At 39.0% G+C, this 11,578-nt stretch overlaps 1 protein-coding gene across 1 annotated transcript in view; it reads left to right on the forward strand.

Annotated features, from left to right (window-relative positions):
• BRWD1 (bromodomain and WD repeat domain containing 1) overlaps positions 1-11,578 on the forward strand; it is a 129,163-nt gene that overhangs the window by 12,545 nt on the left and 105,040 nt on the right. The window contains exons 5-8 of the mRNA XM_023519584.1: positions 4,449-4,599; positions 6,653-6,751; positions 7,087-7,247; positions 8,037-8,258. Coding sequence (XP_023375352.1) covers positions 4,449-4,599; positions 6,653-6,751; positions 7,087-7,247; positions 8,037-8,258 — 633 coding nt within the window. The remainder of the gene's footprint in view (positions 1-4,448; positions 4,600-6,652; positions 6,752-7,086; positions 7,248-8,036; positions 8,259-11,578) is intronic.

Below are 11,578 nucleotides of genomic sequence, written 5' to 3' on the forward strand. Positions count from 1 at the left end.
CCTGTGGTCCCAGCTACTTGGGAGGCTGAGGCAGGAGACTCGCTTGAGCCTAGGAGTTGGAGGTTGCTGTGAGCTGTGATGTCACAGCACTCTACCTAGGGTGATAGCTTGAGGCTGTCTTAAAAAAAAAAAAAGAGATATATTCACATCAGGTAATGTTGGCCATATTCATGAATTATATTTACAAAGTTATCTGTTGCATTTTTTTTTCATTCAATATATATTTATTGAATCACATATGGGCAAGAGACTCTGGCAAGTACAGCATATGTTAAAATTATGGTGATAAAAAGAAAAAGTAATATATGCTTATTAGTCAAGGTTGCCTAAGAAATCAGCAATCTAATAGAAGAAAAATGAATCTAGACTCTAGTTTTCAATATTTGCACAGAGAAACCAACTTAGGTCATAGTGAGACAAATGTCTGACTCCACGTGTTTTTTTTTTTTTTTTTTTTGAGACAGAGTCTCATTATGTGGCCCTCGGTACAGTGCTGTAGCATCACAGCTCACAGCAACCTCAAACTTTTGGGCTCAAGCGATTCTCTTCTCAGCCTCCCAAGGAGCTAGGACTATAGGCGCTTGCCACAGTGCCTGGCTATTTTTTTGTTGCAGTTGTCATTGTTGGTTAGCTGGCCCAGACTGGGTTTGAACCCACCTACTTCGGTCTATGTGGCTGGTGCCATAACCACTATGCTACAGGCACTGAGCCCATTTTTGTTGTTTTTGAGGTATAACTGAAATGCGATAAAATGCATACAGTAAAACCTTCATAAATGACCAGCCCCCTGCACTGACCACCTCCTTAGGTTGACCTAATTTTCACAGACCAGACATGTGCAACATGTATGTACATGTATCAGTACAGTAGGCCTAGTGCCTTATGTCGGCCACCTCTGTATGTTGTCCAGTTAGTTACAATCCGTTGTGTGGTCAACTTACAGAGGTAAGTTATGTTTAAAGTATTGATAAATCTTGACATCTTAAACTATGAACCCATCATTACAATAAAGGTAGTATAGATGTCTGTCACTCCTCCAAAAGTTTCCTCTTGGTCCTTTGTAATTCCTCCTGCTTTTCTCTTTAACCATCACAACCCCTTTTCTGTTATCTTGTCACTATATGTTGGTTTCCCTTTCCTAAAGCATAATATAAAGGAAACCATACATTGTATTCTCTTTTTCTGGCTTCTTTCAGCATAATTATTTTTCTCTTTTTCTCCCTTTTTTTTTGAGACAGAGTCTCACTTTGTCATCCTAGGTAGAGTGCTATGGTATCATAGCTCACAGCAACCTCCAACTCTGGAGCTCAAGTGATCCTCTTCCCTCAGTTTTTCTATTTTTAGTAAAGATCCGGGGTCTCACTTTTTGCTCAGGCTGGTCTCAAACTCATATGAGTTCAAGCAATCCACCCACCTTGGCCTCCCAAGTGCTGGGATTATAGGTATAAGCCACCACACCTTAGCCTAGATAATTTCTTTATCACTGTATATACTGCGATGTGTTTATTAACCTGGCAATAGGTGTTTTGGTACTCACTTTTGAGTAAGTTTGGAAAGAAAGTTGCTAAGAACATTCATATTCAAACCTTTATGTGGACATAAGGTATAATTCTTCATAGATGAATACCTAGGCGTGAAATAGCTGAATTATATGGTAGGTTTATGTGTAACTTTTTAAGAAACTGACCTGTTTTTCTAACGTGGTTTTACTGTTTTGCTATCATCAGTTTTTCCATGTTCTTCCAACCTCAGTCTGCTCTTTAAAAGTTTAGCAATTCTTGGCGGCGCCTGTGGCTCACTGGGAAGGGCACCAGCCCCATATACTGAGGGTGTCGGGTTCAAACCCGGCCCTGGCCAAACGGCAACAAAAAATAGCCAGAAGTTGTGGCAGACACCTGTTGTCCCAGCTACTCGGGAGGCTGAAGTGGGAGAATTGCCTAAGCCCAGGAGTTAGAGGTTGCTGTGAGCTGTGTGATGCCATTGCACTCTACTGAGGGCAAAGCGATAAAGTGAGACACTGTCTCTACCAAAAAACCCCCCAAAAAACAAAGTTTAGCAATTCTGATGTGTATAATGGTATCTTGTTGTGGTTTTAGTTTGTATTTCTCTATAACTGTTAATGATCTTGATTTTTCATTTTTTTTTTTTCTCATCATCTGTCTTTATTTTTTTCTTTTTTGTAGAGACAGAGTCTCACTTTATTGTCCTCGGTTGAGTGCCGTGACGTCATGCTGCTCACAGCAACCTCCAACTCCTGGGTTTAGGCGATTCTCTTGCCTCAGCCTTCCGAGTAGCTGGGACTACAGGTGCCCACCACAATGCCTGGCTATTTTTTGTTGCAGTTTGGCCAGGGCCGGGTTTGAACCCACCTCTCTTGGTATATGGGGCTGGTGCCCTGCCCACTGAGCCTCAGGTGCCACCCTGGTCATCTGTCTTATCTTCTTTGAAGTGTCTGTTCAAATCTTTTGTTTATGTTATAAAATAAGTGGTATTAAGTGGCAGTTGTCAGGTTTGAGTGTTCTTTATGTAGTCTGGATACAAGTCCTTCAGTATTTTCTGTCTGAAGCGGTCTTTTCTTTCTCAAAGGTGACTTTAGGAAAACACAGATTGTTGGCTGTGTGAGGTGGCTCACACCTGTAATCCTAGCATTCTGGGAGGCTGAGGCAGGTGGATTGCCTGAGCTCAGGAGTTTGAGACCAGCCTGAACCAGTGCAAGAGCTCATCTCTTAAAAAAAAAATAGCTGGGCTTTGTGGCAGACCCCTGAAGTTCCAGCTACTTGGGAGGGGGAAGCAAGAGAATCACTTGAGCCTAAGAGTTTGAGGTTGCTGGGCGGTGCCTGTGGCTCAGTGAGTGGGGCACTGGCCCCATATACCAAGGGTGGCAGGTTCGAACCTGGCCCTTGCCAAACTGCAAAAAGCAACAAAAAAATAGCTGGGTGTTGTGACAGGTGCCTCTAGGCCCAGCTACTCAGGAGGCAGAGGCAGTAGAATCGCCTAAACTCAAGAGCTGGAGGTGGCTGGAAGCTGTGACGCTAGGGCATTCTACCAAGTGAGACTCTGTCTCTAAAAAGAAAAGAAAAAACAGTTTGAGGTTACTGTGAGCTGTGATACTATGTTACTCTACTGTCTCAAACAAACAAACAAAAAAACTTGATAAAAGTCCGATTTATCAATTTGTTCTTTTGTGGATTGTGCTTTTGATATCATATTAGGAATTTTTCTCTAACCTGGAGTCACAAAGTTTTTCTCCAGTATTTTGTTTAAGAAATTTTATGATTTTAGGTTAATGCGATTCATCTTGAGATAATTTTTGTTTATGATGGGAGGTATGAATCAATATTTTTTATATGGCAAGTGGATGTCCAGTTGATCCAGAATCATTTATTGAAAAGACTTCCTGTGGCTCAAGTGGCTAAGGTGCCAGCCACATACACAAGGTGGCGGGTTTGAATCCAGCCCGGCCCCCCAAACAACAATGATGGCTGCAACCAAAAAATAGCTGGGCGTTGTGGCAGGCGCCTATGTTCTCAGCTACTTGGGAGGCTGAGGAAGGAGACTTGCTTGAGCCCAGGTGTTGGAGGTTGCTGTGAGCTGTGATGCCATGCACGGCACTCTACCCAGGGGGACAGCTTGAGGCTCTGTCTCAAAAAAAAAAACAAAAAAAGAGAAAAAGAAAAGACTTCCTTTTCACTAAATTGCCTTTTCACCTTTGTCAAAAATCAGTTGTCTGTGTATGTGTAGGACTGCTTCTGGAGACATTGTTTCATTGAACATTGTCTTTATTCCAATACCATGCAGTGTTGATTACTATGGCTTTATATTTCTTTTGGATTCCGCTTACCAAGTAACCTATAGCTTCATAACAAGTCTTGACATTAGATATTGTTAGCTTTGCAACTTTGTTCTTTTCTTTCTTCTTTTTTTTGGTAGAGACAGAGTCTCACTTTATCTCCCTGGGTAGAGTGCCATGGTGTCACACAACTCACAGCAACCTCTCAACTCCTGGGCTTAGGAGATTCTCTTGCCTCAGGCTCCTGAGTAGCTGGGATTACAGGTGCCTGCTACAATGTCTGGCTATTTTTTTGTTGCAGTTTGGCCAGGGCTGGATTTGAACCTGCCACCCTCAGTATATGGGGCCGGTGTCCTACTCCTTTGAGCCACAGGTGCCACCCAACAACTTTGTTCTTTTCAAAGCTGCTTTGGCTTTTCTAGGTCATTTACAGATGCATTTTAGAATACAATTATCAATTTCTACAAAAATTCTTTCTGGAGGTTTGATTGATCTGGGCTTGAATCTATAGGTCAACTTATTGTTACATTAAATCTTTAATTTGTTAGTATGTTTTATTGTTTTCAATGTGTATGCCACATTTTGTCAGATTTATTCCTAAGTATTTTTTTGATATTATTGTAAACAGTGTTGTTATTAAAACTTGCTCTCCAACTAGGTCTTGTCCAATAAGCATGTGGCTCCTGATCATCTGTTGCAAATCTGCCAGCGCATCGGCCCCATGTTGGATAAAGAAATTCCGCCCAGTATTTCAAGAGTCACTTCTTTACTTGGTGCAGGAAGGCAGTCTTTGCTACGTACAGCACAAGGTACCTTAATTTGAAGAAGTGTTCTGCTTTGTATTAATAGCTTAATAATTATTATACTTGTGAAGTAATGTAAGCATTGTGGAAGAAAGGTGATATGTAACTATAATCATGCTGTGGACTATAAAATTCTCTTCGTTTAGCATAGAACTTTGCATTTTATTGCATAAGTGTTTAATGGGTCCTACATTTAAAAAAATTGATAAAGATATAGATGTTAAGCTAAAAAGCTTGAATTTATTGAGATGTGTTTGAGGTTTTATCAATGTGAGTTCCTAATTTTCCATTTTGTAGCTCACTCATAACTTCATTGAATGTAATTGTATGTGTCTAAATAAACTCTTTAAATGCTAGAAGTATTTCATTTTTAGATTTTGAAAGCCCTTTGTTCTAAAGGGAAGTGATTTTCTAAATTTGGTAGCAGCTTGAAAACAAGCACCAAAAATGTAAAAATTGCATGGTTCTTTTATTCACTAATTTTTTTGGCAAAGTTATGTGCTAGCAAAATGTTTGGAATTGCAATTATCTGTTAGCTTGGTATAAAAGACTTAGACTAAGTATATGTATGTGATAATGATCTATGTATACATGTGGCTAAACTGCTAATGGGTAAGATTGTTGGTTCTTCTGATCCTGAGCATACGTCAAGTTCATCCCATGATTACTTTTTGTTAAGAGCTATTGCTGATGTGATGCTACCTCTTAGATGCACCACCAGTATAAAGCTTAATTGAGAAAGAGCAGCTTTCCCTTTTGGTCTATGCCAGACTGGTTTGTCAGATTTATTTGTTGCTTAGTGCTCTACAGTTACACCACACTGGCTCTAATCAGGAAACTTTATATTTTAACTTCTGTGTTCCTATTCACTTTGTAATTATTCTATTTTAGGTGGATATATTAGTAGTTCTTGGGTAGCCTGTTTTCTTTCGTTCTCTTGTGTCCAGCTCAATGTTGTTTTGTGATGAGCACTGCTTTAGAACTGGCAGACCTTAAAAGAGATTTCAGCAAGTTGCTCTAGGATAGGGGCCATATTTCTCTGTTTTGTACTAGTGCCACAAGAGGATGCCTTGTAACTGCTCTTTGGTCATGGTAGTGGTAATAATCCATTCATGTAAAGTGCAAAATACCTGTTAGCTTGAGGCACCCGAGGCTCAGTAGAGGTGATGCCTTCCCTCCCTTTTTCTGGTATGGAGAATCTGATTTCTAGCATAGCATGATTGTGTGTATAGCCTGTGTTCTGCTGCTATCTCCTGTAGAGGCGGGCAGACAGGGTTTTCTTAGTGTATTTGCTGGGTAGGTCAAGGAGGGATGGGACTTCAGCATTAGTGTTCAGACTCAGATCCTACATATGTCCCTTTCTGCAAAGGATTATCTGTGATCCTAAAACAAAGGGAAAGTTATTTAATTTGTCAGTACTTCCTAAGGGGATTAAACTCATGGCAGTATTGTTCAAATTAATTTTGGAACCAAACAAGTTAAATTATTTATGGGAAGATTTTTTCATATAAATCAAAGAAATTAAATTTTTCCTTATAAAAGTTTCCATTTTTGCAAAGTTGGATCAGTTGTGGGACCTTTTATCTTTAATATTGTATGGTATAATTCTACATTGAAAAATAAAGACTCATTTGGCATTAAATGGGACTTGGAGTGAAAAGATCTGGTTTTGTGGTCCATCTTTACCAGTCATTTGCTGTGGATCTCTTTAAAGGTCCAGGAACCTATGAGCCTCAGATACCTCACTTGTAAATTGACAAAAATACCTACCTCACAGGGTTGTTGTGAGGATTCAATGAGAATAATGTATGTTGAAAGCACTTTGTGAATTGTAAAGTGCTACAAAAATGTTAGTTGTTGTTGCTGCTGTATCTGAGATGTCTTAATTTTTTTTTTCTTCAGAAATAGTTTAATAAAACTCCAGGGATTTTCTGTTAAAAGTATATTAGTTGGTAAAACTTTGAATAAACAGTTTATTACAATATACGTAAGTATTCTATAAAATCTTTCTTGGGGTTAACTTTCAAGATTTTATGTGTATCTAAAATTCATTTTAAAGACTGCAGGCACACAGTTTGGAAGGGCTCTGCCTTTGCTGCTCTTCATAGAGGAAGACCTCCTGAAATGCCAGTGAATTATGGTTCCCCACCAAATCTTGGTAAGTGAGGTTGGCCTTTGAGATGCCCAAAACTGTTCTTTTAATTTTTTGACAAACTTCATAGATGCTGTATCACGTTTTAAAAGGAAATACTGGTAATGATGTTTTAGTAAATAAGTACCAAATTTCAAAGTAAAAAAAAAATTAATACAAATTTAATGAAAAACAATCTTACTGCGGTAAGAAGTCAGTATTAGTGGATATAGTAGAATAGATTTGAGAGAAACTTGTGTCCTCAGGGTTTCTATAACCCTCTGGAAATAGTTTTGGAGTGTTTCTTAGTTTTTTAACATATCGACGCCCCCTTAACCATTGTCACTGTTTTTATTTCCTAGTGGAGATACATCGAGGAAAACAACTCACAGGGTGTTCCACTTTTAGCACAGCATTTCCAGGAACTATGTATCAGCATATAAAAATGCACAGAAGGATTCTCGGACATCTATCTGCTGTTTACTGTGTAGCATTTGATAGGACAGGACATAGAATCTTTACAGTGAGTTAACATTTTAAACTCAATTTGATGTCATCTGAAGCACTTTGGTGTGCTTATTAGGAAATCTTATAAAACATGTAGACTGTTTCCCATCTTTGGAGATTGTGACTCAGTGGGTCTGGTTTGGGATCCATGAATTTTTATTTATAATAAGTACTTTAGGTGGTTCAGCTGCAGATAGGCCACCCAAGTTGATAGAATCTTTATGTAGATTTCTTTGTTTTGTAGAAAAATACTATTCCATAAGTGTTCTAATTATGAGTTGTAAATTAGGGCGGTGCCTGTGGCTCAGTGAGAAGAGCGCCAGCCCCATATACTGAGCATGGCAGCTTCAAACCTAGCCCAACTGCGACAAAAAGATAGTTGAGCATTGTGACGGGTGTCTGTAGTCCCAGCTACTTGAGAGGCTGAGGCAAGAGAATCACCTAAGCCCAGGAGTTGGAGGTTGCTGTGAGCTGTGTGACGCCATGGCACTCTACTGAGGGCGATAAAATGAGACTGTTTCTACCAAAAAAAAAAAAAAAGTTGTAAATTACTATGCAACTATATAGGATACAATCGGAAAGAGTAGCAGTTATTAGATACTTAATTTAAGTGGCATATAAGAGGTCTTCTTGGGGAGCGCCACCTGTGGCTCAAAGGAGTAGGGCACTGGCCCCATATGCCAGAGGTAGCCGGTTCAAACCCAGGCCCAGCCAAAAATTACAAAAAAAAAAAAAAAGTCTTCTTTTAAGTGATTTAAAAGACTTGGTATACTAACATTTAATTTGGGGTATATTTTTTTCTTAGGGTTCAGATGACTGTTTAGTAAAGATTTGGTCAACACATAATGGCCGCCTGTTATCTACATTAAGAGGTCATTCTGCAGAAATTTCAGACATGGCAGTAAACTATGAGAATACAATGATTGCTGCAGGTAGCTGTGATAAAATTATTAGAGTGTGGTGCTTGAGAACTTGTGCTCCAGTTGCTGTGCTCCAAGGACACACGGGATCAATTACATCTTTACAGGTAAACTTCTACTTTAGTGGGCATATTTGCATATTACTGTCTTTTCCTTTAAACCTCTTTCTTTTTGGAATTGAGAAATAATAAGATGCTTGGTAATTATATGATCTATTTTAAGTTTAGATGATCCAGAGAAAATATAATTATTCATATTTTTACATACCATGGAAGGGTAATAAAAAATCTCATGTAGTAAGGCTTTACATGAAGGCTTGTTTTTTGAGGATTATGGTTGAACTGGATATCGAATAAACTGGTGATAGATTAATTATTTTTCTACTTTAAAATTTGTGGATTTCAGTAAGTTGGTTAAATTTATCAAATAAAAATTTTTTTCACAGTAAATGGAGGATAATTTTTTTTTCTTTTCTTTTCTTTTTTTTTTTGTTTGAGACAGAGTCTCAAGCTGTCACTCTGGGTAGAGTGCAGTGGCATCATTAGAGCTCATAGCAACCTCCAGTTCTTGGACTCAAATGATCCTCTTGCCTCAGTTTTTTCTATTTTTAGTAGAGATAGGATCTTGCTTTTTTTTTTTTTTTTTTTTTGGTGAGAGGGAGCCTCAAGCTATCCCCCTGGGTAGAGTGCCATGGCATCATGCTCACAGCAACCTCCAACTCCTGGGCTCAAGCGAGTCTCCTGCCTCAGCCTCCCAAGCAGCTGGGACTACAGGCGCCCGCCGCAACGCCTGGCCATTTTTTTTTTTGGTTGCAGCCATTATTGTTGTTTAGTGGGCCCAGGCTGGGGATTCGAACCCGCCACCTTAGGTGTATGTGGCTGGCGCCTTAGCCACTTGAGCCACAGGCGCTGAGCCGGATCTTGCTTTTTGTTCAAGTTGGTCTTGAACTCATGAGCTCAAGCAATCTACATGCCTTAGCCTCCTAAAGGATAGTTTTAAACATATGCAAAGTAGACAGAGTAGTGTAATAAACCCTTATGACCCCATCAACTAGTGACCACTTCTTTCCTAACCATCTTACCTAGTACCTAAAACAAATCTTTAAATTTCCTAGTCTTTCTTCTGCAGATGTTTCAGTATATATTTAAAAGACATAAGGGTCACTGTTATCACGCTATTTTTTGATGTTCACATTTCTTATTGTGTTATAAATGGCATTTTACTTAGTTTAAATTAGGTACAAAACAAAGCCTGCACCTTACAGTTGGTGTACATTGAAAATATTCAAAAACATAAATTTCACTCCCTTGTGTATTTAAAAAAAAAAAATTCTCAGGCCGGTGGCTAGCAATCTGGGAGACAAAGGTGGGTAGATCACCTGAGCTCATGAGTTGAGACCAGCCTGAGCCAAAGTGAGACCTCATCTCTAAATCTAGCCAGGCATTGTGGTGGGCACTTGTAGTCCCAGCTACTCAGGAGGCTGAGGCAAGAGAATTGCCTAAGCCCAGGAGTTGGAGGTTGCTATGAGCTGTGACACCACAGCACTCTACCAAGGGCGACAAAGTGAGAGTCTGTCTCAAAAAATAAATAAATAAATAAAAAATATAAAATGGCACTTGATATAATTTACATTCTGAAAAATGATAATAGTAAAGCATAGCCAGGTAACAACTAGCAGTGGATCCTTTTGTCCATCTACAAAAATAGGAAGTGAACATTCTTCAGGAATGAAGGACATTAATGCATAAGTGGGTTGACTGGGTTTCCATTTTAACAACAGCTAGAAAAGCTAGACAAAAGTGAATAAATAGCTGTGGTACCAATAGAATGAGGAATTGAGTTTTCAAGATCTGGTAGATAAGGAAAGCAGAAAGAGAAAGAGGAACTTTTCTTTGGAGGCATTTGCCAATTTCAGAGGAGTTGTTGGAGATGCTTAGCAGACTTTTGCAAAAATTCTTGGGGTTAGTGGATGATAAAAATGGAGTTCAGAGCTTACTGGAGAGAAAGGGGTCTGGTTAAAAAAAAAAACAACACTTTCTTTTAGAGATTGTGAACCAGAAGAATTTTATTCTAGGAGTAAGGATGAATCAGAAATAAATGTACCTTCCCAGAAACTGAAGCCCAGCTTCAAATCATCTTAATTCTTGTGCATTGGGTACAACCTGGGATTGCTGGTGTCCCTGATTTAGTCCTGCCTAGGAGCAGAAGTAGAGGAAAATAACACTTACAGCCTCAAGTACTTTACAATTTTCTCTATATAATGATGACATTATTTAAATATAACATATAGAAGGAAACAAACATGACCAGGGCCAGGAGGAACAAAGGATGATAAAAATAGACTCGGGGTGTAGACAGTGGATGTTCCAGATATAGCTTTGAAATATCTGTGCTTAATAAGTTAATTAAAAGAAGTATAAATGATTTCAGCAGAGAACAACTGAGTGTTACTAAAAAGGAAACCCTAGAATTGTAATACCATATATAACTGGATTTAAGAATTCAGTGGGCGATTTTAATAGCATGTAGACACAACCGAAGAAATTGAAGAGAGAATTAGTGAACTGTAGTGAGGTCAAAAGAGAGTAAATTGAAGTGCAGATAGAAGTGGTTGGAGGCCAGGTGGTGCGGCTCACGCCTGTAATCCCAGCCCTTTGGGAGGCTGAAACGGGTGGATTGTTTGAGGCCAGGAATTAGAGACCAGCCTGAGCAAGAGGCCCCCATCTCTACTAAAAGTAGACAAAATTAGCTGGGCGTGGTGATACTTGCCTAGAGCAACACAGATCCCATTTGTATGAAAAGAAAAAATTAGCGGGTATAGAAAAGAAAAATTAGTGGGATTAGTTTTGTAGTCCTTAGCTAATTTGGGAAGCTGAAGGATCTTTTGAGCTCAGGAGTTGCAGTGATCTGTGATTGCACTGCACTCGAGCTTGGGTGATAGGCCATGACTTCATCTCAAAAATAAAAAATAATTCCTTTTGGAGTGCTAAAACAAAATCTTTTAAAGCTTCGAGGTTACATTAGTGAATTCTATTAAAACTTGTCAGAATAGCTGACCTGTTAGAGTGAGGTGGCTTGCACCTGTAAGTTAGTCTCTAAAAACAAAATAAAAAACATCTTTAGAACTGCTAAGTACTTAGTAAAATAGCTAAAGGACACATGTGCTAAAACAACCAGAGCTTTTCTATATACTGTCCATACCCAGTTAATATAGTGGTGGAAAAATATAATTCACAATAGGAACAAAATCCTTCAGACACATAGGAATAAATAGGAGATGTGAAAAATGTATATTCAAAAAGGTTGGTTTTTTTGTTTGTTTGTTTCTTCAGTTTTTGGCCGGGGCTGGGTTTGAACCCACCACCTCCTGCATATGGGGCCAGCACCCTACTCCTTTGAGCCACAGGCACCACGCTGTGTTTTTTTT

This window comes from Otolemur garnettii, unplaced genomic scaffold (genome assembly GCF_000181295.1).
Source record: "Otolemur garnettii isolate 467f Iridium unplaced genomic scaffold, OtoGar3 scaffold00180, whole genome shotgun sequence".
Lineage (NCBI taxonomy): Eukaryota > Metazoa > Chordata > Mammalia > Primates > Galagidae > Otolemur > Otolemur garnettii.